The sequence below is a fragment of the Heteronotia binoei genome, chromosome 14 (genome assembly GCF_032191835.1).
Source record: "Heteronotia binoei isolate CCM8104 ecotype False Entrance Well chromosome 14, APGP_CSIRO_Hbin_v1, whole genome shotgun sequence".
NCBI classification, from domain to species: domain Eukaryota; kingdom Metazoa; phylum Chordata; class Lepidosauria; order Squamata; family Gekkonidae; genus Heteronotia; species Heteronotia binoei.
Window position 1 is genome coordinate 8,370,563 of NC_083236.1, and position 25,400 is coordinate 8,395,962.

General features: G+C 46.6%; 1 protein-coding gene across 1 annotated transcript in view; it reads left to right on the plus strand.

Annotated features, from left to right (window-relative positions):
• Positions 1-23,494, plus strand: part of MTRR (5-methyltetrahydrofolate-homocysteine methyltransferase reductase) — a 38,467-nt gene extending 14,973 nt beyond the window's left edge. The window contains exons 8-14 of the mRNA XM_060254291.1: positions 3,034-3,214; positions 5,613-5,655; positions 16,658-16,823; positions 17,669-17,787; positions 20,248-20,340; positions 20,433-20,609; positions 22,809-23,494. Of these exons, the coding sequence (XP_060110274.1) occupies positions 3,034-3,214; positions 5,613-5,655; positions 16,658-16,823; positions 17,669-17,787; positions 20,248-20,340; positions 20,433-20,609; positions 22,809-22,953 (924 nt within the window). The 3' untranslated portion in view covers positions 22,954-23,494. The remainder of the gene's footprint in view (positions 1-3,033; positions 3,215-5,612; positions 5,656-16,657; positions 16,824-17,668; positions 17,788-20,247; positions 20,341-20,432; positions 20,610-22,808) is intronic.
• Positions 23,495-25,400: the final 1,906 nt, after the last annotated feature.

Below are 25,400 nucleotides of genomic sequence, written 5' to 3' on the forward strand. Positions count from 1 at the left end.
ACTTTTTTTACAAGTACCATTTACTTCTACAGATACTAAGGCTTAGTGACATTTTGTACAATCTACTGGCTACAATAACTCTGTTCTTACTCCCCGGGTTAGTTTCTCCCTCCCTCCGTAGCACGGCTGTGGCTGCCTCTGTAGCGCCTGATTCCCGCGTCACAGTCATGACACCTGGCATTTGGAACCATGAGAGCCAGCAAGAGAGTGCCTTTGTTTCCCGTATCAGCACTGCCCATCAGAACTGGTATTTTTTTCTGATTTTGAGGGAATTCCTCTAAGATTTCTTTACATTTGTGCTTCTTTGCTGAGAAGTTCAAACCTGCTGCTCTGTACACTTCTGAACGAACATGTGAGCTGGGAGGCATGAACGCTTTAACAACTGAGGGGAAAGACAGCTCTGGTTCAGACAAGAGCCATTGTGGTGACTACAGCTAGTGATTCTAACAGCTGCTGTGGCATCTGCAGAGAACCTTTCATAGTCATCCTGCCCTCTCTGCTCTTTCAGCAATTTCTTGGACTTTCAGCAGCTGAGCAGAACAAGGAAGCAGCATCCAGTTATAACTTCCTTGTTTCACTCTGCTGCTCAGGAGAACTGACATCTTGCTGGACTGTGTAGGCAGGACATATGAGCAGGTGGCTGTGGCACAGAGATGACTGATTTGTGATTGCAACAGCTGTTGGAACTGGCAGCTGCTGGAGTCCACACAGAGCCTTTTGGCCCTGTAAAGCCTTGTGAAGGAAAAATTGAATATGTTTGTTTTAAAACATCTAAGTGCAAGTTCGTATCATGCAAGTTCAGATCTAGCAGTTGCTTTGCTAACTAAAACAAAATTTAGCAAAATGGCAGTGGTGACAAATCTATGCAGTGCAAAGGCCTGATGAAAAATTGGCTCAAAGTAGCCTTTCCCCAAGGAAGGTGGGAATAACAGATGAGTTTATATCCTCTGTACATATTGTGGCATTTGAAATATTACCCCCCCTCCCCAAACAGGCATGGGAGTATTCATATCTCACATATTCTCCTTTTATAGTCCTTCCATCTTCCCCTAGGAATGGGAACTGTAATTCTGTGAAGGAGTTTTCCTTCTATTAGGGAAATCATAGCTGCAGTATCAAAGTACAAATTTTCTGGCTTCTTTGGGGACAGACTGGTATATACCCAACACAACATTGCACCATGAATGTAATCTTTTTCGAGGGAAGTGTTATAAAGTTAAGATCACTTTTTAGATGATGTGTTTTTAGACTGATCTTTGTGGATCTTTTTCATTGTGGCCTACTAGATGTCAGCATTAAATAGCCTGTCAAACCAATCTGGAAATTAACATAACTTGTCAGTGTATGTAATCCTAATATATGTGTCCAAGCAAAGGGTACCTTGGCTCCCCAGAGCTGCCTGAAGTGTTTGCAGTACTCATCTGGCATGCAGCATCCTGTGGTGTTTGATTTGTGACCCTTAAAATCAAAGTGAGCACACATGGTTGTGGTTGTTGTTTTATATGCTCATGGTGTCAAGCAATTTTTCATGCGATCATAACTGTCTATGTTTATTAGAATATAACTTATACTGTACCTGTTACTAACCATGAATTCAAGCTGAGGCACATCAAAGCAATAGAGTTAGCTGGCGCCCCTCCCTGCGCCTCTCTCGCCTTTTCTAACAAATGCAGGAATTCGCTCTTTGAAGATAAAGCCTCCAGGGACATTTTCCCAGGCCTAGCTTGGACCCAGGAAGAATAACCGCAGGGAGATAAGAGAAAGTACTGTGTGACTTTTCACACGTGAATACAAGACTGTTTCGCAATTGTAGCTTTGTTTATAGAACCTTTGATGTGCCATCTTTAAAATATGCATTCTGCTGTTACACTGTATCAGTTCCAATACCTGGCTCAATAGAAGCACATGGATTATCAATAACGCTATACTTTGTTTCAAAGCAAGGACTAGTTACTTTGAAATCCGCTTGCTTGACACATGGGCTGGGCATAGGGTTCCGTCTCCCCCCTTATGGTGGGAGATCTGTCACCCACATCTGCTGCCTACTGTGACTCTGGAGAATAGGCTGAAGTTGGCCAGCCAAACAGTATGTCCTCCATGTGTGCAGTTTCAGGCTCGACCTGGAAGTGACATCACGTTGGGACAATGCTCTGGGACTTCCCCCAAAACTCTATGGTTTCTGCCCCCTCACCTCCCACCTGCTGCCAGGCCATGCCTGACAACCCTAACCATGTGACCCTAACAATGCATGAGCCAGAGAAGCAGATTTAATTTAATTTTTGGATTTATATCCCGCCCTTTCCTGCAAGCGGGCTCTGGGTGGTTTACAACAAAATTTAACGCATATTACAAATTGAAAAAGAGGAACATCATAAAAGCATAAAAATATAAAAGTCTGAGGGCAATGCAACATATTGACAATCAGACATAGGAAGGCATGGCCACAACAGCGCCATATAGGCCAATATCTGGCAGCATAACACAGTAACGATAAAAATGTTGGGGAGGAAACTAGTAACGAGGATGTCTGCCAGATCAATTAAAAGCCTGGCGGAAGAGCTCCATCTTACAGGCCCTGAAAAATTTTGGTAAGTCCCGCAGGGCCCGGATTGCTAGGGGGATTGTTGTGCAAGGGGCCAGGGCGACCCAAGTTCCAATCTCTCCTCAGCTCTCTGAAGCTCCATGGGTTGCTTTAGGCAAGGTACAGGCCTATAAAGAGCCAGTTTCCTGATCCCATATGATGTCCAGGCAGAGAAGACTGACAAAGTTGGGTTCTCTTATTTTCCCTTTTGAGCCACACAAGGCACTAGCAGAATGTGGTTGGATGCCTTTTGCAAGCCTGACGTAATGGGTTTTTGAGTTTTGTCTCTTTGTGGTTCACATCTGTCTGCGACCTTGAAGGCAGGGCATTTGTCTCAAGTGTGGTAGAGGAATGCTTGTGGGGAGAGATGTTTGCACTGGTAAGAGGAAAATCTCTGGAGCAAAGCAGTTTAGCCCAAGCTCAAGACCACCTCTCCTTCTCTTCCCTGACAGGCATTTTTACGCTCCCTAGTAGAGTATACAGCTGATGCTGGGACAAAAAGGAGGCTTCAAGAGCTGTGCAGCAAACAGGGGGCCTCAGATTACAATGCTTTTGTCCGAGATGCTGGTGTCTGCCTGCTGGATCTGCTCTGTGCTTTCCCAGCCTGCAAGCCTCCGCTGAGCCTGCTGATTGGTAAGTGGTTGCCCCGGATGTACAAAAAGGCGACACAGTGACCCTGGAAGAACGTGGGCCCATCAGAAAATAAGATTCATCTACTACACTGAAAAAGAATGACATAAAAGAGATTAATCTATTAATGTATGAAATGCTAGTAGACAGGTGCCCTGACCCGGATAGTCCACGCTAGCCTCTCATCTTGTCAGATCTTGGGAGCTTAGCAGGGTCAGCCCTGGCTGGTATTCGGATAGGAGAACATTGGTCTTCCATCAAAATCAATTCAGAAACTCCAACTGGTCCAGAATGCTATGGCTCAGCTATTCACGGGAGCTAGGCAGAGGGGTCCTATTACTCCCGTTCTGCAAAGCCTTTCTTCGCCTTGCGTTAAATGCAAGATGGTTTTTAAAGCCATCAGTACTCAGCAAGTTATGACATACTCTGGTTTATTATTCAGGAGGGCTTTTCTACACAGATAATAATGTGGCACAGTACGAAATGGTTTCACAAACTCACTTGAATAAATTATTAGGATCTTTACTGCAGTATGTACAGTATTTGTAAGTAGGGTTCTGTTATGTAATTTCTGTACCGCTTAATGTTTATTTATTCTGCGGACTTAATGTGTTATGTTAATATGCTAAGTTCCGGTTTCTTCTGGTGTCGAACATGTTGCCTGGGGGCCAAATCAGGCCCCCGAAGGGCTCCTAGAAGGTCCCTGAGCAACTGGCTGTCATATGATTCCTTCTCCCTCTCTCTTGCATCCTTCTGCATCACAACTTGCTTTGCCAGGCTCTCTCAATCGCATGACAGAACTACTGAGCCAAGCCTCTTTTCCCCTAGGGAAGGAAGGAAAGAGCCAGAGCTTCCTTTGCCCAGTTCCCTGGATCTCATGGGAGAAATACAAAGAAAGCACCTTTAAGACAAATGACAATGTTTTATTTATTTATTTATTGGATTTATATCCTGCCCTCCCTGCCAAAGCAGGCTCAGGGTGACGTTAAGGTTGTTTTGAAAAATTTTTTGATTGTGTTTAGATCCAAATAGGCAGCCATGTTGGTCTGAAGTAGTAGAACAAAATAGGAGTCAATTGCACCTTTAAGACCAACTTAGTTTTTATTCAGAACGCAAGTTAATTGTGTTTGTCTGTGTCCTTTATAAAGTTTATATCTCTGCTATGTAATCTTAAATAGGAACACACATGGCACAGCCCAACATGACCCAGCCCAACAAGGTCTCATTTGTCAGATCTGGCCCTCATAACAAATGATTTTGACATTCCTGTACTAGCAGTTCCGGTCTTCTAATATCCTAATGCATTAGTTACAGAATATACTGTAGATCATGGAGTTGGAAGAGATCTTCAGGATCATCTAGTCCAACCCCCTGAACAATGCAGAAATTTCACAAATACTTTCCACACACATGCATACATCCCCAGTGACCCCCGCTCCATGCCCATTCTGTTGACTGTACTGACTCACTGTGTGTAATCCACCTTGAGTCCATGTGAGAGCCTGTAAGGGCATTGTCTGGGGAAATGCTTGGATATCTGCATTCATATGTCGTGCAAAGCCCCAGTTAAAGCTAACTGTCATTGATAAAGCTAACTTCAAGACCTGGTTTCAGATTCTAGGTTGATGTGCCCTAACAAACTGTGGTTAGCTGAGTGGCCTGTGTTCAGATAATCAGCTAGCCACAGATATTTAATTAAGCTGCAGTTTCAAGTGACCCTCTGAACTACACCACTATTGATTCTGTAGATTGCTTTTGTGTCGCTTTCTTGCTGTCGCTATCTCTGTCTTATTGAATTTTAGTTCTTGCTTATCTCTTGGTGTTGTATTCGTATCACTTTCTATAATAGATCCCACCCCCCCCCCATGTAGTTCAACCTATTTTCTGAAATTTGTGCATTCCCTTGAGTGGATATGTGGTTTGCTCCAGTTCAGCAGGGAGGTTTAACTTCACAAGAAAAAATCTTTTTAAAGTGAATTGCTCTTGTTTGGAATAGCAAAACAAGCTCAAAATGGAAGTATATTTCCCTCTAAACCTGCACAAGGCCCTTGTGTGTTTTACTTAACACGTATTCAATTTAGAACATTCTTTCATTGCTTTTGACATAGATTTTAGTTCCATGTAAGACCATAAGTTAATAAAGGCAGTGAGAATGAGCTGCTGAGAGTGATTTATGAGTAATTGGCACAAGAGTTAAAATTTGTATTGTTTTGTTCCCTCATCTGCAGTGTAGAGGTACCAGTACCCGACTATGTTAAATGCTTGTTGTAAAAGAACACATGTGAAATGCTTCTGAACACATTCTGTATGCCAGGAAGTAAATATGAAAAAGCACAGCGAATGTGGGTGAGCATGGAATGATGGGTGGAATTCTGCACTTATCGTCTTCTCTCCTTTCTAGAGCATCTTCCCAAACTGCAAGCTAGACCCTACTCTGCCGCAAGGTAGTATAACATCTAAACATGGTTGGATCCTAAAATGGGTGTGGTGTGAGCTCACAGAAAGATACTGAACTGTAGTGGTTCTCTGACTGGTGGTGTTTGCTGCATGTGATTTGCACTGTAAGACATGCGTCACCCTCACCCTGTCTCCATAACCCTTGAAGTTCATCATTATGGTCCTGGGGCAGTCCCACATGGTTACTGTGCATGTGCAGGCCTACCGCTAGAGAGGTTTATGAAGTTCAAACACACCAGAGGTTCTCCTTTCCCCTGCCCTATGAGGCTTTCTTGCCTTTTCCCAGAGAGCTTGGGAGGGGAAGGAATGCTCTTCGCTTTGTGCTTTCTCTGCTTCTGTTGAAAACCTTTCCAGTGAAGAAAAGAACTAAAAACAAGCCTAAAAAGACCAATATTTGAAGAAAATTTATTTTACAGAGCTTGGCCTCAAAAGCAGGGCCCACGATGCTTTATCAAATGTATCACCTGCTGTAAGGTTTTGCTTCAGCTATGAATACATAGGAAATCTTCTATTGATTTGTTACAAGAGTATACCTCTCCCTTAGCAGGCATCGCCAGAACTGAGGTTTACAGGGTAAATGTCGTTAAGTAGAAGAAGAATTGCAGATTTATACCCCGCCCTTCTCTCTGAATCAGAGACCCAGAACGACTTACAATCTCCTTTATCTTCTCCCCCCACAACAGACACCCTGTGAGGTGGGTGGAGCTGAGAGGGCTCTCACAGCAGCTGCCCTTTCAAGGAAAACCTGTCAGAGCTATGGCTGACCCAAGGCCATTCCAGCAGGTACAAGTGGAGGAGTGAGGAATCAAACCCAGTTCTCCCAGATAAGAGTCCATGCACTTAACCACTACACCAAACTGGAAGTAATTCCAAAAAGCCCGTGGTTTTCCTTCCCTTCCCTCTCTCCGTCCTTCAGAGATCTATTTACAATTATCGACAACCTTAGGTCACACAGTTCTCAGCTGGAGAAATGAAACTGGCTCTGAGCCAGATGGTTGCATCCCTAACCCATAGACATAACATTTGGCAAGTTAGCAAGATAAGATGAACAGAATAATTCACCCTTAACCGACCCAGAGCTATTGAGAACATGAACAAACATGGTGAATACATAATGGCAGAACACATAGCAGGGGTTCTGACACCTGCAAGGCAAAAAAACCCTCCCATTGAACTGGTTATTTGAAGGAAAATATTGGAAGGTTTATATTATAGACCTAGGCCTCAAAAATATGGCCCAACTTAAGATGCTCTTTTTAGGAATGGCAAGATACCTGGAATTACAGCTCATTTCCAGACTAGAGAAATCAGTTCCCTGGGAGAGAATGAATGCTGTGGAGGCTGGGCTCCCTCCCCTTCCCTCTCCAGGAGTTTCCAACCCAGCGTTGGCAACCCTACCCCCCCCCCATCCCCCTGCTGGTGGCCAGTGGGGTCCTGGCAACTCTAACTGTTTTCAGGAAGTGTATTTCTGGCAAGGCAAAAATACTTCACGCTGGATCCATCAATATTTGAATGTAAATCTTGAAAAATTTATACTCGGGGAAATGTGGCCCCCAAATGCGCTTTTCTGACCGTGTATGTGTGAGGTTTTGCTCAGATTCATTCCAAAAGGCTTCTCTCATGAATGCAGAAAAAACTTTTATTGAAAGATCAAAAGCAGACACTCGGCAAGGGTATCCTTGCCAGAACTGGCTTAATCAAAACGTGAGTACAGATACAACGGTTCTAAGTTGTGTACCCAAAGTTCACGCTTTACACACATTTAAAAAGATTCCCAAGCCTTTACACTCCCTGCGTTCAGTACAAGGTTAGTTTTCCACGGGCAGAAGCATCTGCCTGGGCCAGTCTAATCCGTTGCCTTGGATACCAGATAACAAGATCCTTGAAAAAACATTCTAAGGCTGATGCTTCCACCAGTTCTCCCTCAGAGGCGGAGGACGTGATTGGGTTATTCCACTGTTCCTCTAGGAAGGCAGGTTTTTTCTCCTTCCTTTTGGCGCCTTGGGATAACGCTCCCCTTTCAGTTTTCTTTCCTGCCTCTTAGGGAGTAGCAGCAAGAAAAGTTTAGACTTTGCCTCCTTTTCTCCAAATTCAGTCTAATTCCTTCCTTTTTCTCCACTCTGACTTTCATACCTTCCTCTGCCCTCTGAGCTTTCTTCCTGTTCTTCTGGCGAAGCAGAGAAGAAAAATCGTTCACTGAACACCCAGCCTCCATGGCGTCTGAAGAGCACTCCGATGGTTTCCTCTCAGAGGAAGAACCTGTGGTGCAAATCAGTGCAACCGCCAGCGCAAATCACGGGGCCGACGAACCTTCGAGACTCGATCATGCTGACCACCACGATGCCGCAGAAGACACTGACGGAGAGAGAATGAAGCGTCGCCGCCTTCAAGAGTCCAACGGGACGGCGGCAGGCAGCGGCGGCCATTTTGGGGCTTCGGGAGGTTTTTCCCGCCGGTTTCCAGTGCAGGCATTCGGAACAGTGGACAATGTAGGCCGATGTCGGAACCTTCCAACAACTTCCTGCTGACTCCGATCCCACAAATGGGTAACGTACCCACGAGCTTCGGTGCGATTAACCCAGAGTCAATGCATATCCTTAGACAAACGATGCAGGAGGAAATGGCCAGGTTCTACTTGCGAGTAGGCATCAGCGCGGGTTTTCTCTCCACGACCCCAACCCCTCAGCCCTTCCTCATCAAGGCAATGCATAAAGCTACCCCAAGACCTTCAATTCCACAAGAATCCCCTGCTGATTCAGAGGCTTCAGGATCAGAGGGAGACGACAGAGAGGAAGGGAAATTCTTATCGGGGGAGGAGGAGGGAGAGGAAACCCAGGTCCCTGAACAAGCTAGCCGCTTTTTCAAATCAGAGGACTACCAATGTGTTTTAGCCAAGACTCTGAAAAGCCTTGGAGATTTGTGATACCCCCACATAGGAAAAATCAAAGCAATCCAAAAAGCTTAAATCCACAGCTAGTGGGACTATTGAGTTCCTTCCCAAGGGAGATCCCTCAGAGAAGGTGTTTCTATTTCCCCAGTATTTTGAAAAGCCGTTAAGATCAGACTGGGAAAAGCCTGCCTCTACCAGGCAATTCTCCAACACAGTACAAAAGCTATATACCTTACCTAACTATACATCTGAGTTATTGCAGGTGCCGGCCGTGGATGGTCCTGTGGCGGCTTTGCAAACCTCAGGTCTACTCTCTGAGGATGTCCAAGGAAACATCCAAGATGCCCTGGACAAAAAAGTGGAAGTGGCTCTCAAAAAAGTACATGAATTGGCAGCCATGATCGTAAGGGCGGCTTCTACGGCCTCTTTAATATCTAGAGCATCCATAGTCTGGCTCAGGAAATTGATCCTACTTCTTCCAGAGGACAACAGAAGGCTTTTACACGGTGTCACCAGAACCCTAAAGGTGGCATCTTTTTCGACTGATGCTACTTTGGATATTATATGCTTCGCATCCAAGACGATGGCTGCCAACACAGTGGCCAGGCGTCTCCTCTGGCTGAGGGCTTGGCAAGCGGGCTTTGCATCCAAAACCATGGTGTCAGCTTATCCCTTTTATGGCAAGAAGCTCTTCGGTGAATTGCTAGAAAACATTCTGATAGAAACCAAAAAGCTATGCCCAGATCCTTTCGACGAACGGACAGACGAGGCTCACAATCCTTTCGATCTCATTGTACCCTGGCTAGATTTCGACCCAAGAACAAGAAGCCTTCTTGGGATGCATCCAAAACATCGTTCAAGAGAGGCTCTTTCAATTCAAGATACAACAAAGGAGTCTTCAACAAATCAGACAGAAATGAACGTGATCCGAAACCCAAGCAGGCATGACTATTCACACCTTCCAATGGGGGCTCGACTCCTACACTTTCTTCCGGCTTGGCAAGCTTCTCAAGCGGACTCTTGGGCTTTAGAAATCATATCCCAGGAATATTCAATCGAATTCAATTCTGTTCCCCACAACAGATTCATCTGATCACCTCCAGCAAGGAGATTGGCCAAGAGAGCAATTGTATCCCAGGCACTGCTTCATTTCTTAGAGATTCAGGCCATAGAACATGTCCCAATTCAGGAAAGAGGACAGGGGGCCTATTCTATCCTGTTCGTAATACCAAAGAGGACAGGGGACTGGAGGGCCATTATGGATCTCAAGTTTCTGAACAAATTTGTCAAACTCAGGCGTTTCAGGATAGAAACTTTGAGATTCATAATGGACTCCATCCAACCCCGGGACTTCCTCACGTCTTTAGACCTGAAGGAGGCCTACCTGTGTGTACTGATACACCCAACACACAGACAGTTCCTATGCTTCACAATAGGACAGCATTTTCAGTACAGAGCCATGCCATTCGGTCTCTCCACAGCTCCCAGGGTATTTTCGAAACTTCTCATCAGCCCCAGTGGTGCATCTGAGATGCCAGGGGATACATGTTCACCCCTACCTGGACGATCTTTTGATCCGCTCCAACAGCAGAGCCAAGTGTCTAGAAGACACAGAGATCACCATACAGTGTCTCCAGAACCACGGTTTCATTGTCAACCTTTCCAAGAGCGCTCTGCTACAGACACAATTCATCGAACATCTGGGAGCAATAATCAACTCATCCACCAACTCTCTGTCACTTCCTGTCACCAAGGCTCAGAAGATCAGAGAAACTGCGTCATCGGTAATCCAAAATTATTCATTGACGCTTTTAGAATTGGCCAAATTGAAGGGGCCTCGATCTCCTGCATCGACTTGATCCAGTGGGCCCGCTTCCATTCCAGAGACCTACAGAGGCTCTTACGACCCTATCAGCTAGCGATAATGAAACGAAGACAGATGTACCTCACCGTTCCACTCAGCGTCAAAACCAGCCTCCAGTGGTGGACGCAGATGAACAACTTACGCCAAGGCAAGTGATTCAATGTGTCGACGTTCAAGGAAATATTCACCGATGCAAGTCTCCAAGGTTGGGGTGCAGTCCTCCGAGAGTCCCCGACCCAGAGTACTTGGTCCCTTTTGGAGCGTTCCTTAGCAATCAATGTACTGGAACTCAGAGCAATTCGACTAGCACTAATTCATTTCAAGTCTACCATATACAGACAACATGTCCTAGTCCGCATGGACAACGTGTCAGCAAAGACTTACCTGAACAAACAGGGGGGATCCAGATCATCTCAACTGCACAAGGAAGCCATGAGCCTTCTGCAGTGGGTGGAGAGGAATCTATCATCTATCTGGGCAGAACATATCAGGGGCCAGGACAATATACAAACCGACTGGCTGAGCAGACAGTCCATTTATGACGGGGAATGGAGTCTTCACCCGAGAATATTTCAGCTCATCTGTCAACACTTTGGTCAACCTCAAGTGGACCTATTTGCATCTCCAGCAAATTGTCAACTACCTCGCTTCTTTTCCAGATATCTGTATCAGGAGGCGGAACAGACAGATGCCTTAACATCACCGTGGTCTCCAGGGCTTCTTATATGCCTTCCCTCCCATTCCTCTTCTGTCCAGGATGCTTCGGAAGGTGAAGGAAGCCCAGGTGGAAAACATTCTAGTGGCTCTGTATTGGCCTCGTTGCCCGTGGTTCTCTGTGATCCAGGAGCTAACAATTCGGGAGCCACTTACTCTACCAATAGACCCAGACATGCTTCTCCAGGGGCCAGTATGGCACCCGAATCCAGGATGGTGTGGCAGTTGAGCGGAACACCCTACAGAAGCTCGGATGCTCCACAGAGGTGTCTGATACCATCCTAGCCTCCAGAAGAAAATCAACGGTATGCATCTACAATACCACATGGAAGGCATTTGTGAGATGGTGTAGATGAAAGAAAATGGATCCAATGACTCCAGCATCGCAGTTGTACTGACCTTCCTCCAGGAAGGGCTTCAGTCAGGTCTCAAGGCATCCACTCTGCGATGACAGGTAGCGGCATTAACCACGGTATTACCTCCTACAGCAGGATACAAGTTGGCAAGACATCCACATATCCAACTCTTCCTAAAGGGTGCAACAGTGAAGACACCTCCTCAGATACACTGCTTTCCCACCTGGAGACTCAATCCAGTATTGATAGCACTCACGAAACCTCCATTTGAGCCTTTAAGAGAGGTGGACCTAAAGTGGTTAAGAATGAAGGTTCTCTTTCTGGTGGCCATTACCTCGACTCGCAGGGTATCAGAGCTCAGTGCTCTGTCTATTAAAACCGACCTTTGCATTTTCCATAGGGATAAAGTAGTACTCAGGACAGACCCTACCTTCATCCCTAAGGCAGCCTCACGATTCCATCACTCTTAAGAAATCGTGCTACCTACATTCTGTCAAGACCCAAAACACCTTAAGGAGTTTATATGGCATACACTGGATGTACGTAGAGCATTAAAGATTTACATTGCAAGAACGCAGGACATATGTCACACGGAGGGTATGTTCATCAACATTTCCCCTCCAAGAAAAGGAAACAGAATGTCTTGAAATTCCATCAGCTCTATTCTAAAAACATGTATCAGGGAAGCATACAAGTCGTCAAGTTTACCGATCCTCACAGGAATAACGGCACGTTTTCTGTGCAGTGCATCAACCAATGCAGCCTTTCTTAATCATGCTTCAGTAAATGAGGTTTGATGAGGTCATCCATTTCTACATTTGTCAGGCATTACAAAATCCATACCATTGCAGCTGTAGAAGCAGCTTTTGGGAGGAAGGTCCTCCAACATATCGTTACCTCAGCAGAAGATGATGGCAACCCACCCAACTAGGGACACTGTGTTAGAAGGTCCCAGTCAGGCAGGCAAAAAGGGACTATGAGGAGCATATTGCAAAAAACATAAAGACCAACAATAAAAATTTCTTCAAATATATTAGAAGTAGGAAACCAGCCAGGGAGGCAGTGGGGCCCTTGGATGACCATGGGGTAAAAGGATACTGAAGGAGGGTAGGGAAATTGCTGAGAAGCTGAATGAATTTTTTGCCTCCGTCTTCACTGTGGAAGATGAGAACTTTTTGCCCGCCCCAGAACCACTAATTTTGGAAGGGGTATTGAAAGACCTGAGTCAGATTGAGGTGACAAAAGAGGAGGTCCTACAACTGATGGACGAATTAAAAACTAATAAATCACCGGGTCCGGATGGCATACATCCGAGAGTTCTGAAAGAACTCAAAGTTGAACTTGTGGATCTTCTAACAAAAATCTGTAATCTTTCATTGAAATCTGCCTCCATTCCTGAGGACTGGAAGGTAGCAAATGTCACCCCCATCTTTAAAAAGGGTTCCAGAGGAGATCCGGGAAATTACAGGCCAGTCAGTCTGACTTCAATACCGGGAAAGTTGGTAGAAACCATTATCAAGGACAGAATGAGTAGGCACATTGATGAATACGGGTTATTGAGGAAGACTCAGCATGGGTTCTGTAAGGGAAGATCTTGCCTCACTAACCTGTTACATTTCTTTGAGGGGGTGAACAAACATGTGGACAAAGGAGACCTGATAGATGTTGTTTATCTTTACTTCCAGAAAGCCTTTGATAAAGTTCCTCATCAAAGGCTCCTTAGAAAGCTTGAGAGTCATGGAGTAAAAGGACAGGTCCTCTTGTGGATCAAAAACTGGCTGAGTAATAGGAAGCAGAGAGTGAGTATAAATGGGCAGTCTTCGCAGTGGAGGACGGTAAGCAGTGGGGTGCTGCAGGGCTCGGTACTGGGTCCCATGCTCTTTAACTTGTTCATAAATGATTTAGAGTTGGGAGTGAGCAGTGAAGTGGCCAAGTTTGCGGATGACACTAAATTGTTCAGGGTGGTGAGAACCAGAGAGGATTGTGAGGAACTCCAAAGGGATCTGTTGAGGCTGGGTGAGTGGGCGTCAACGTGGCAGATGCGGTTCAATGTGGCCAAGTGCAAAGTAATGCACATTGGGGCCAAGAAACTAGACCCATAGTCTAGAAGCGGTTTCCAGTGGGTGTAACAGTCCAGGGGTTCTCCCTCCCCTTTTTTTCACCATCATTCAAATATAGCAAGTAGTAACATATTAAGAAATGTCTTTTTTGCATACAGGGCCACCAAAAATGTCTGTACTACATGCAGTGTTTTTACATACCCATAATGCCCAGCAAGTGGGTTGTCGTGGCACTGTTTCAATATTTCCCCCCTCAGGGGCTCAGGAACATTCACTTTATCTCTCTTATATAGGCAACCATCTTCTCTTGTCTCCACTCTTAAAATCTGCCTCCCGTTCCTCCTCAAGTGCCTTTTTTGCTTTTCCCACCCATGGTTTGGAGGGGGGGAACCAAGTCCTTTTTGGCTTGACTTCTAGTGGTGCTGGCTCCCCCAACTGTGCCAGAGTGTACAAGGATTGGAGCTCCTCCTCCCTCTTGTTCTTATGGTGGGGGAGGCATGGCAGAGCATCAGGGAGATGGTTTAGTGTGAATTTAGATTCTGAAAAGCATTCTGCCCATCTCCCTTGTTTAGTGCCTGACCTGGATGCTTTCAGTGCTTCTAGGTTTCTGTGATCAGTCCATATTTCAAATGGTAACTTAGCTCCTTCCAGCCAGTCCACAAGTAGTCAGTGGAAGTTTAACAGCAGCAGCCTCTATATCCCACACAGACCAGTTTCTCTCAGTGTCAGAGAACTTCCTGGAGATGTACGTGCGTGGGTGGAGCTGGCTGTCAGCCCCATCACATCACCACCATGCAAGGAATTGCTTGTTTACACTGGGGTGCCCAACCTGAGCAGTCTTTTTAAGTGCTCAAAGGTCTCCTGGCAAGCCGAAGTCCAATCTAGCTTGGCCTTTCATTTTCAACAGCTCGGTGAGGGGAAAGGCCTTACAGCATCTGTGGTCAATGAGCAAAGAAACAATACTACTAGAAATGAAGAACTCATGTCAGGAGGCCATCCTGACAGTATGTCCTGTTGTAAAATGATAACTTAAAAAATTAAATGATAGCTCTCCACAGTATGCACATGTGTGCTACCCATGTGGACTGCATAGATGACCACTCGAACACCTGTTACAGGTAAGAGCAACCCTATGTTCATGTGTCAGATATTGTTACAATGTCAAGTAGTCTTACCATGAAGAACTCTATTTTAATTAAGAACCCTTTTAGACCATCAGTGGAGGTCTCACAGTGGCTCTGCAGGAAGTCTTGGTAGTTCAAGTCTTGGTACTGAGTAAGAATTATCTGCAAGGTTATATGCTGGCATATTTCAGGAGGGACCAAAATCGGGGGTTGCTGTGCTTTTGAAGCATGGGGGAAATAGGCAGAATTTGTACTGGATGTAGATTGCAGCATCCTGAGAATCTTTGTTTTCATGGTGTGGTAGTTAAGTGCACAGACTCTTATCTGGGAGAACCGGGTTTGATTCCCCACTCCTCCACTTGCACCTTCTGGAATGGCCTTGGTTCAGCCACATAGCTCTTGCAAAGTTGTCCTTGAAAAGGCAGCTTCTGGGAAAGCTCTCTCAGCTCCACCTACCTCACAGGGTGTCTGTCGTGGGGGAAGAAGATAGAGGAGATTGTAAGCCACTCTGAGACTGATTCAGAGAGAAGGGCGGGATATAAATCTGCAGTCTTCGTCGTCTTATAAAAATGCCCACCTCTTTCGGCTGAAGAGATATGCTTGCAAGTGTGTGAAAATGCCCAACAGTGTCTCAGATGCAACAATAAATAATCCTAAGGAAGTGTGGAAAATGAAACTGCAGTGCCCGTGATGGACTGGAGAGGGGTGAACCCATTGAATCCACAGGAGGCACAGTTGAGGTGTAGGCGGACAGGTATGTTACCTCCCTTAAGACGCTAGCTTCCAGTTTGTGGGTGCTCTTTGATCTGGTGGTTATAAGAGGGCTTCTTACAAGTTTCAGTGCAAATGCTAGCTGTGCCTTTTCCTGGGCCAGAGGCATCTGGGCACAGGGACTCAAGCCTTAGCAGCCTCAGGGTCTGATGACTCTAGCAGATAGGGCTGCCTCTATGCGGCACTCAGAACTTGGCTGCCATCTTATTAAACTGGGCCTGGTTGTTTGGAGCAAAAAGCTCCCTGTTCTATGCCCACTGACAAAGGATGGGTTTATTGCTGGCATAACTGAACGGGATCGCCAGGTTCAGAGTTGGAATGGCATGGGTTGTCACATGCTGGGGAGCAGGCAGCAGGGAAGGGCTGCTGTTGGGGGGTTCCTTGTAGCATCTGACGGTCTGCTATAGGAAATGAGAAGCTGGAGGTAAGTGCACTGCACAACTCATCCAGCAGAGCTGCTTTTGTTCTCCCGTTTTTAATCAGATGAACTAAGTCATAGTTTCTGGGCAAGATTTAACGCCCTAAGCCGTCTGTGGCAGGGGCTATCTTATGGGACCACTCAGGGCTTTTTTTGTAGCAGGAGCTCCTCTGCATATTAGGCCACACCCCCCAGATGTAGCCAATCCTCCTGGAGCTTACAGTAGGCCCTGTAATAAGAGCCCTGTAAGCTCTTGGAGGATTGGCTACATCAGGGGTGTGTGGCCTGATATGCAAAGGAGTTCCTGCTACAAAAAAGCCCTGGGATCACTTGTCTGTCTCCTCTGATCATCTACAAAGGACTTGCTCCAGGTTCCCCCATGGCCTGAGGTGCTGTGAGGCCGATGTGTGACAAAGGACAGGGATTTCTCTGTGGTGGTCCTGAAATGATGGTCTTCCTTCCCTGGGGAGGTTTGCCTTGCCTCCTCGTGTCTTAAGGTTCTAACACCAACTTATTTTTAGCTTTTAGGGGCCTAGATATTTTTAAATGCCATTGCTTTTTATTTAAAGATACTAGTGATGTTTTGCTGTATGCTGTATTTAAAGTTGTGTAGATTTTTGGTAATGTGGTTTACTTTATTGTGATTTTGATGGGAAAAGGTACGGAAAAGCAGGATAACAATATTTTTATTTAACTAAGGTTTCCAAGGACTTGTGCACTGTAATATTCCTTTGGTCCCCTCTCTCTCTTTTTGATATCGATTGAGTTTTCTTTTCATTTTTTCCATTGTAGCTCCAGTTTATCTCAGCCTGGAAAGATGAGTTTCATCTTTAATGTTCTGGAGTTTCCATCTCATCTAGGTGAACAGCGAAGAGGCGTCTGTACTGGCTGGCTGGCTGGACAGGTTGCCCCGCTGCTTCGGTTGGATATGAAGACCCAAGTGCCCTTCAGGCCAGAGGTATCTAGCTGGGCCCCAAACCTTGCCGTGTGAGAGGGTGTCCTTATGCCAGATAACAGTTCCATTTGTCTGTTGTGATCAAGCTGGGGACTGGTGGTGGAACTCAGCAGTCTGGGAAGTCTATTCTAGGAAACAGTTCTGTCCCGGTTTGCTTGTTTTTCAGTCCAGGAGATGGGACCTTCCAGCTGAGTTAATCTGAAACCCTTAAATGCCCCTTCCAAAGTTGGATCACATGAGAGACTGCGATCACTATTTTTTCCTTTTAAAGGAAAGAAGCAAAGAGAAAGAGAAGGTGAAAGGTGGTACAAAAGTAAAAATAGGTCCTGTAAACACAGAACTGCCCTTTTAGTGGAGGCTCAGCAATAAAGACCAGGGATGCTCTTTGTCTACATGCCTAAACATGCTGGAAGCCATTAACCCGCTAAAAAGACAGATGCACATTAGTGAATGTCTTTTCAGACCATAAAATAATTGGGTCCTTAGATAATCGGGTTTTAGAAATGTTATTAAGGCAAGGAATGGTTGAAAAATGCACAAACTTGCTCTGACCTGAATAGCCCAGGCAAGCCGGATCTCGTCAGATCTCGAAACCTAAGCAGGGTTGATTGTAGTTAGTACTTGGGTGGGAGACTTCCTTGAAATACCCAGCCAGGAGGCAAGGGCAGGCTCTGTTCATTCACCTCTCTGAGTATCCTCCAGGCCTGCAGTAGGGGTCAGTCACCAGAGGTCGACATGACTTCCAGGTGCAAACACACACACTAAAATGTACAAATTTTAGTAATAAAATACAAAAAAAAAATTGGGATGGCAAGGCTGCTTCTTAATTATCTCTGACTGCATTCTAGATTGTAATATCTTCTCGGCTGATCAACACTTTCCACTTGCCGGATGATCCCTCGGCCCCTTTGCTGATGGTGGGTCCGGGAACTGGGATTGCTCCATTCATGGGCTTCCTACAACATCGGTAAGTATTTCATGATTAGATTTCTTTTTAAAGGTATAGCTTGAAGAACTTATGAAAACAGTTTGCAGCACGTGAATACACAAAATAGTTACATTTCCATCTGACCTCTGCCAGTAGGAGGCAGGTAAAGATCCAGCCCGGGGTTTCTGTGGGGGATGAAATGGTCCCGCTGGCAAGGGCAGCCAGACATCAGTATGTTGGGTGCAGAAGATATTTCCAGGGTACAGGAGAGGTCTTTTGAGTACATCTTTGTCATCCACTTGAAGGGCTCTGCTCTGGGTGCCTTCTGGGATTCAGTGGGTGGCAACTCAGGAGACGGCCTTCTTGTTCATGGCACCAAAACTCTGGAACTCTCTCCATAGGGAGACTCATCCATCCCCTTTTGTTGCTGTCTTTTAAATGTTGTTTTAATGTCTTTCTGTGTACTTGAGCTTTGGTTTTAATTGCTTTCATTATCTGTGTTTTTTGAGAGAGGATAATTGTTTTAAAATCTGGTTTTATTATAGATTCAGGTGATTTGCCATGTTGGTCCAAAGCAGCAGCAAAACAAAGTTTTGAGTCCAGTGGCACCTTTCAAACCAGTAAAAGTTTAATTCTGAGCGCCCAGCAAGTGTTTTTAGATAATGGGGTGCGGGGTGAGGGGTACATACGAAAACTTAAATCAGGAATAAATCTTTGTTGGTCTTTAAGGTGCCACAGGACTCAACCTTTGTTTTATGGTTTTATTTTGTATCTTTTGTCCCTTGTGAGAGCAGAAAGCAGGATATATATTTTATTTAAAAAAATTAAAATAAAACTATATTCCACAATTATGACCCTAAAGTAAGGGAGGCAAACTGCAAAACCCAGTATCCTAAGCTTCTCTGCATTTGCGTTGGGCTTTTTCCATAAGACTCTTTTGCTAATGCATTATTTTTTTCTCCTCTGGTCAAGCCTTTTCTTCTTTTGTTTTTTTGGTTGGTCTGGTCTACTGTGCATTTTTTTAAACAGCCTTTCACTCATGTTTGAGCATCACGGGTGGGTATGCAGACGGCCTACAGAAGTTCAGCATTTAACTCAAATCCCTCAGTCTAATCTTTCAGAATCCCATTTGTCTGCTGCTGAGTTTACAGTGTCGATTGGGTCCTTTGGTTTGTCATTTAGAAAGGAATCATAGGGGGAAGGAGGTAGATTTGAAGCATGAAATTGAATTGTTGCAATGCCAAATGATTTAAAAAACCCCCAAAAACCTGGGTAATACTTTTTTGGGGAAACATTAACTGGGACAGCCACAAGCTGCCTTTGAGAATAGTGGAGAAACAGATTTGATACTATACATGCTTGTGACAAGAGCTCCTAAGGTTCAACAAGCTGCCCCATCTAATTCATTGCAGATGATTGCAGCGGCCTTTATTGTATCTGATAGCAAAGTTGCTTCTGGCAGCCGTGAATTAAAGGAGCCTCTGACTTTGATGCCTTCGACAACAGGAAGCCTTTGGAGTGACGCTGTCAGTGTTGCTGCTGTGTGACTATCAAGCGGTGGCCACTGTAGGAATGGCAACCCAAGAAAAACTGTTTTCTTTCTTCAGGCTTCTAACTGGCCGTGGCTGGAGGATAGAAGGCAGAAGGGGTCAAATCTTCCCGTCTGCTTCAATTGGGGTCTCCCTTATGTGCCCACTGACTCCTTTCCTGGTGCCCACCAAGTGTTTTTAGATAATGGGTGGGGCCATAGAAGAACTGGGAACTAAAATCTAAGGCAGGGATCCCAACCTTTTTGAGCCTGCAGGCACCTATGGAATTCTGGCACAGGGTGGTAGGCGCAGCTACAAAATGGCTGCCACAGGAGGCGGAGTCAGCCACAAAATAGCCACTGCAGCTTTCCTTCAGTCATACAGTGAAGATTCTCATGTTGTGGTAGCAGCTGCTGTCAAGCAGTGTTTTTAAAAATCTGCACAACCAAGTAAATCACCAATAACCAGATCTCCAGGAGTCAGTCAGAGGCCTTGCCGGGCAAAAGCCTCACCTGGCCCCATCCACTTTCTAACAACACTTGGCAGGCACTAGGAAAGGTGTTGATGGGTGCCCAGACACCCACAGGTACCACATTGAGGGCCACTGATCTCAGGAGTCATGAATACAGATCCTTGGTCATCAGGGCTGTCTACTTGGAAGGATTATTCATCCCCAGCCAAGGCAAAACTGGACACTGGCTTGCTTTAATGGCCTGAGAGTGTCATCTCTTGTGGAAAGGCTTGAAGTGGTGGGCAGTGTTTGGTGAAAGATCGAAATCCACAGGGAGGCAAAGAGGGCTCTCCGATTAGAATAAATGATGCAATCAAAGAAAACAAATGCGGTTTTGTAGAACATCCATTGGGCATGGAGTGTGGCCTTTGGTCGGTTTGAATTTTGATTCCTTGATTTTTTTAACTCTTAGTACAGCGTACCCTGGCTTCAGTTGTTTGTTTTTTGTTTGTTGATCAGAGAGAAACTTCAAGAAGACTACAAAGAGAGGACTTTTGGAGAGACATGGCTGTTTTTTGGCTGCCGCTCAAAGGCCAAAGATTACTTTTTCCAGTAAGTCTGGAGCCTCGTGTTGCTTGTTAAGCACTTCACCCTTTGCAGACATGCTTGGGGAAACCCTGCCTGCTCTTGGCTTTGTCTTCCAGAGATGAGCTCCAGCACTTTGTTGAGAATGGCACTTTGACTCACCTTAAGGTTTGTTTCTCAAGAGACTCTCCAGCCCAGCCAGCTGCTCCAAAATATGTGCAAGATCACCTTTGGCTTTGTTCGAAAGATGTTACCAGGATTCTGCTGGAGGAGAGAGGATATTTATACGTGTGTGGGTGAGTGATGCTGGAAGCTGGATTTGCAGGTGAAACCAGGCATGGCTTTTAGATTAATGTGCTTGCAGACACAAGCCTTCAGCCTCCTGAACAGGAGTAGCACAGTGTCGAGGGCAAGACACAGAAAAACAAAATAAAAGGAAGAGTGCAAGTGTGCTTGAGAAAGGATAATTCTTGTAGTTTTCAGGGAAATCCATCAAGTACTGTCTACTCAGAGTGGCGGTGACTCTCTGGAGTCTTACTTAAAGGTCTTTCACATCACCTCCTACCAGATCCTTTTTAAATTGGAGGAGATTGAACCTGGAACCTTCTGCATGCAAAACAGAGGCTCTTCCACTAAGTCACAGTCCCTGCATGACAGTCTGTTTCTGGGTTGGGGTGACTTTTGTTTGTTGATCAGAGAGAAACTTCAAGAAGACTACAAAGAGAGGACTTTTTGGCTTTTGTTCGGGCTCCGTGGCATTCAAACGAGCGGGCAGATGCAATCCGAGTCCTCCGTTCCAGACTCGGCCCGACCGACAAGCGCCTCAGGCGGAGGAGAGAGAAAGTGGGAGCCGGAACAAAAGCCAGAAAGTACACACGCTTCTGCCTGCCGCTGTTCCTCAGACCTTGGCGCTCCGCCTAGCCTGTCATTCCATGGCAGAGACGGCTCCCTTTGCTCGCAATAGGGATGCTTTCGCTGGGCTTCGCTTCCTCCGGCCTGCCTGGCAGAAGGTGACTGGCTGCCTTTGTAGTTGGGGTGGAATGCCGAAATGTTCAAGCTCTATGTCAAACTTTTTTGAAACGGTCAAGTCACATTTAGCCAGCATGGGAAACCGAGGGGGGGGAGTGGAGGCGAGGCGGGGGGGGGGGAAACTTGGCCGCCGCCGCAACTGCGGCGGCTCTCAGACTGAGCCCAGGAGCCGAGGGAGCGAGAGAGAGAACGGCGACTTGGAGAGGAGAAGCAGCCACGGCTGCAAGAAGCAGCGGCCTTCAGGCAGGCAGCGTGGAGAACGGGCACAAAAGCCCGGCACACCGAGAAGGGGGGGGGGGGGAGGCCGCTCTTTGCAAGGCTTTGATCAGCCCCGGCATCGTTAGCACAAGCCCCTTTTTCTCCCCCAAAGGGAGGGTACAGACCAGACGAGCGGGAGGGAGGGGGTTGTTGCGAGAGCCTCTGCTTGAAGGTGCTGCCTGCCCCAGAGCTTGCAGGAAGATGCGAATGCAGGGCGGCAGCAGCAGCAGCCGAGCCCAGCCAGAGCCGCTGGAACTACCATACCTGTGTGGCCCCACAGCGGCTGCTGAGACCTGCGAGAACCTCGGGCATGTTCACCATGTGAACACCTTGGGTCTGGTGCGGTTCTTCTGGCGGGCCCATAGCTTTTGATTATTCCCTCCCCCCCCAAACCCCCGCTATTTCTCTCCCCCCCCCCCCTTTTTAAACATTTGTTAAACTCAGTTCTCTCGGCGATCACTGTAGGTGGGAGTTTCCCCTGAAGACAGAGACAGCTCCAATTTGGAAGTGCCCATGTGCTCTCCTCTATAAGCGTAATGCTCCATGAATTTCTTACCGGGGGTGCTTGGGGGGAGGACTGGGACTCTCCCCTTTCAGACATGATTGTTATGAATTGAGATTGTGGGGGTGGAGGGAGAGTGCTTTACTCTTCTGCTTTCCCCTATAGAGCCCTGCACGCCCGACGGGGGGCTGCTCTGGGTGGTTGTGCACGTTTGCTGTGGAATGCCATGGCGTTCCACAGAGACTGCCCCAGGAGGCTCCGCTGAAGAAGGCACAGCCTGGATGCCCGGTGGAATCTGCCAGTACTCGCAGTTCTTCATGGCGACAATAGCGGCGGCCCTCCTGCAGACCTGGGAGGCAAAAAGGCAGGCCAGGCTCCGTCTCCCTGCCTGTACCGGCAGATTCCACCGGGCACCCCGGCTGCGCCGCCCTCTTCGACTGCTCCAAGAATGTTAGGCTGTAGTCAGAGGGCGCAAACAAACTTTGGTGTACTGGTGACCTCTCATGTGCAGTATGAAAACTGAATGCTTCCTGGTTTGATGCTACATCTGACTTGGCCATCACAGCACAATGGGGACTGTTTTCCTGCGTAGAACACAGGATTCCAAATCAGGATTGAACTCTGGTTTGGAATCCTAGTTTGTAGGCCATCAAAGAAACCAAAATTAGTTGTTAACTGATTTTTTCTCAATGTATCTCTCTTTCAGGGATGCAAAGAATATGGCTAAAGACGTGAATGACACATTAGTGAATATCTTAATCTCTGAGAGAAAAGGTGATAAACTGGGAGCGCTGAAAATACTGGCTACATTAAGAGAAGAGAAAAGATACCTTCAGGATATCTGGGCCTAAGAACCAGAACAATCTTTGTGCTCACACAGAATTTGGCATTGTTGATCTCTGTGGAGGCTGCTTCCGGTTTCAGTGACAGCTTTGTCAATTACACCTGCATCCTTTAAAGCAGGGGTGTCGAACTCATTTGCTATGAGGGCCGGATCTGACATAAATGAGACCTTGTTGGGCCGGGCCATGTCGGGCCGGGCCGTGTGTGTACTTATTTAAGATTAAGTAGCAGAGATATAAATTTTATAAAGGACACAAATTAAATATATATTTTTAAAAACCTAAAAGATGCTTAAAACGTTAGCACTCTTCGGTCTTAAAGGTGCTTTCTTTGCCAGTTGCTCGGGGGCCTGATGGGAGCCCTCCGAGGGCCTGATTCGGCCCCTGAGCTGCAGGTTTGGTGCCCCTGCTTTCAACCATCTGACGCATAATTTGTCTCATCTGTTAGTCGGCTGTCTCATCCCAGTGAAAAGTGTCCACGCCTGCACAGTCATTTCACAGAAGAGTTTGCACAAACGGTGTTTCTTAATAAAGAAATCATTTATGGACAGCAGTTATTCTCATTTGATTTTTTTTTTAGGGTAGAGATTTAAAATTTGTTATTATTTTATTTATTTATTTTTATTTATTTGAGATTTATATCCCGCCCTTCCCACGAGGTGGCTCAGGGCGGCTTTTATTAGAGCTTTTTCATATGTAGTCACTTCTTGCAGAAAAGTTCTGAGGTGGACCAGTTTGGGGCTCAAATACTTGATGCAGTCTCTACTCCCCTGCAAATGGACATTTCTCCAGTGGTCCCAGTAGTGGGTCAGTCCTGACCTATGGGAATGCAGCTCCTCCTCTCCGTAGGCAGGGCCAGCAAACAAGTTCCTTCCAGGAGAGGGTGCTATTCCCCTTAGCTTTCAGTTTTGCTTGGCCCTGCCTCCAGAGCAGGATGTGCCAACTGAGCTTCGGCTCAACTTTGCAAAAAAAAAAAAAGAGAGAGAGAGAGAGACCACAGCAGAAGTGACGAGGAAAGGGATGGAGCAGCTTACGCCCCTCCCTCCCTTGGCACCTGAAGCTTCCTGGAGTCTGGCAGAAGCTAGGAGACCCAGGAACGTGGCTGCAGTTTCCCCGTGCCTCCCTGAACGCGGTGGCAAAGCCACGCTGGCTCCAGTCCATTTCCCGACAGCACAGCTAAGCTGCGGGTAAACGAAGCACACGGGAACGAAGAACGCGGTGGCAAGTAGCAAAGACTGCAGACAACCGGGGCGGAGACAGCAGCATGCGTTGACGGCCCCGCGGACATCCAGAGCCTCTGTCCGGACCCGGCAGCACGCACAGGGCAGACAGGACAGCGACGAACTCCTCCTCCCTCCTGAGGAACAGGTAGGGTCCCAGAGACCCACGGATGGGGGTATTGGTGGAGGAGGAAGTTCAGTAATGGGGGAAAGTAGGGCGGCCTGTGCAAGGTTGCCTGGGGGAGGACTTAATGCTGGGCGCCCCCCCCCCCCCACTCTTCCTCTAGCTGGCATAACTGAGCCTCAGGGGCCTCTAGTGCCAGGTTTTTTCCAGATGGCACAACAGCACTAGTCCAGAGGCTGATTACTTCCATAAAGGAAGACCAGGCCGACAGGAGGTCCAGAGAACGAAAGGGAGTCCCACAGCCCAGTAGCAAGGCATGAACAGGACCTACAGCATGTGGAAAGGGAAGGAAAATTTAGGCGGGAAAAGTGGCCATTTTGTGTCTTCTCTTTTTACAGTATCCTGGGCACTTCAGAATGGCCACCTCATCTGAATTCCCTAAGGCCAAGGACACAGCTATATGTGATTTGGACTTGTCTGACTCCCCCTCTCAGGAGGACTGGACGGAAACATGATTAAAGGAGCAGAGGCCAAGGCAAATCTCTTTGCCTGGATCCAACAGATAGTAAAAGAGGAAGTACAGTCTAGCAAAGAGGATCCTAGTCAGACCCCCCAAGCTGAAGTCTGAAAAATGCCCCTTCACAGAGAAAGAAGAGACGCATAGATTTGGAAAGTTTTCAAGCGTCTGAGCTGGGGGAAGACTCTGAGGACTCAGCACTATCTTCCTCAAAGGAAGAAGGGGAGCTTTCTGAGGAAGAAGTAATTCAATCATCTAAGAATAGGTTGTTTCCCCCTGACATTTATTCACGGCTCTTCCCAAAAATTGTCAGAGCCTTGGAACTGAATTATGACACTAAACTTAAAGAGGAAGAGGGAACAGATTTCCCAGTGGGGTCAGAGAAAACTATTCTGAAGGCCAGATCCAAGCCACAACTGGTACCACCGCCAGCAGGGATTTTCTTCATTATGAAGGCAGAATGGGAACACCCAGCCAAACCATTTAGTTTTTTCCAAGTTTTACACTCTTATTCCAGAGGCCATGAAACGGCTCAAGCTGCCCAGAGTGGACGACCCAGTTAACAGCCTTGCCTCCCATTCTACCATTGGATGCC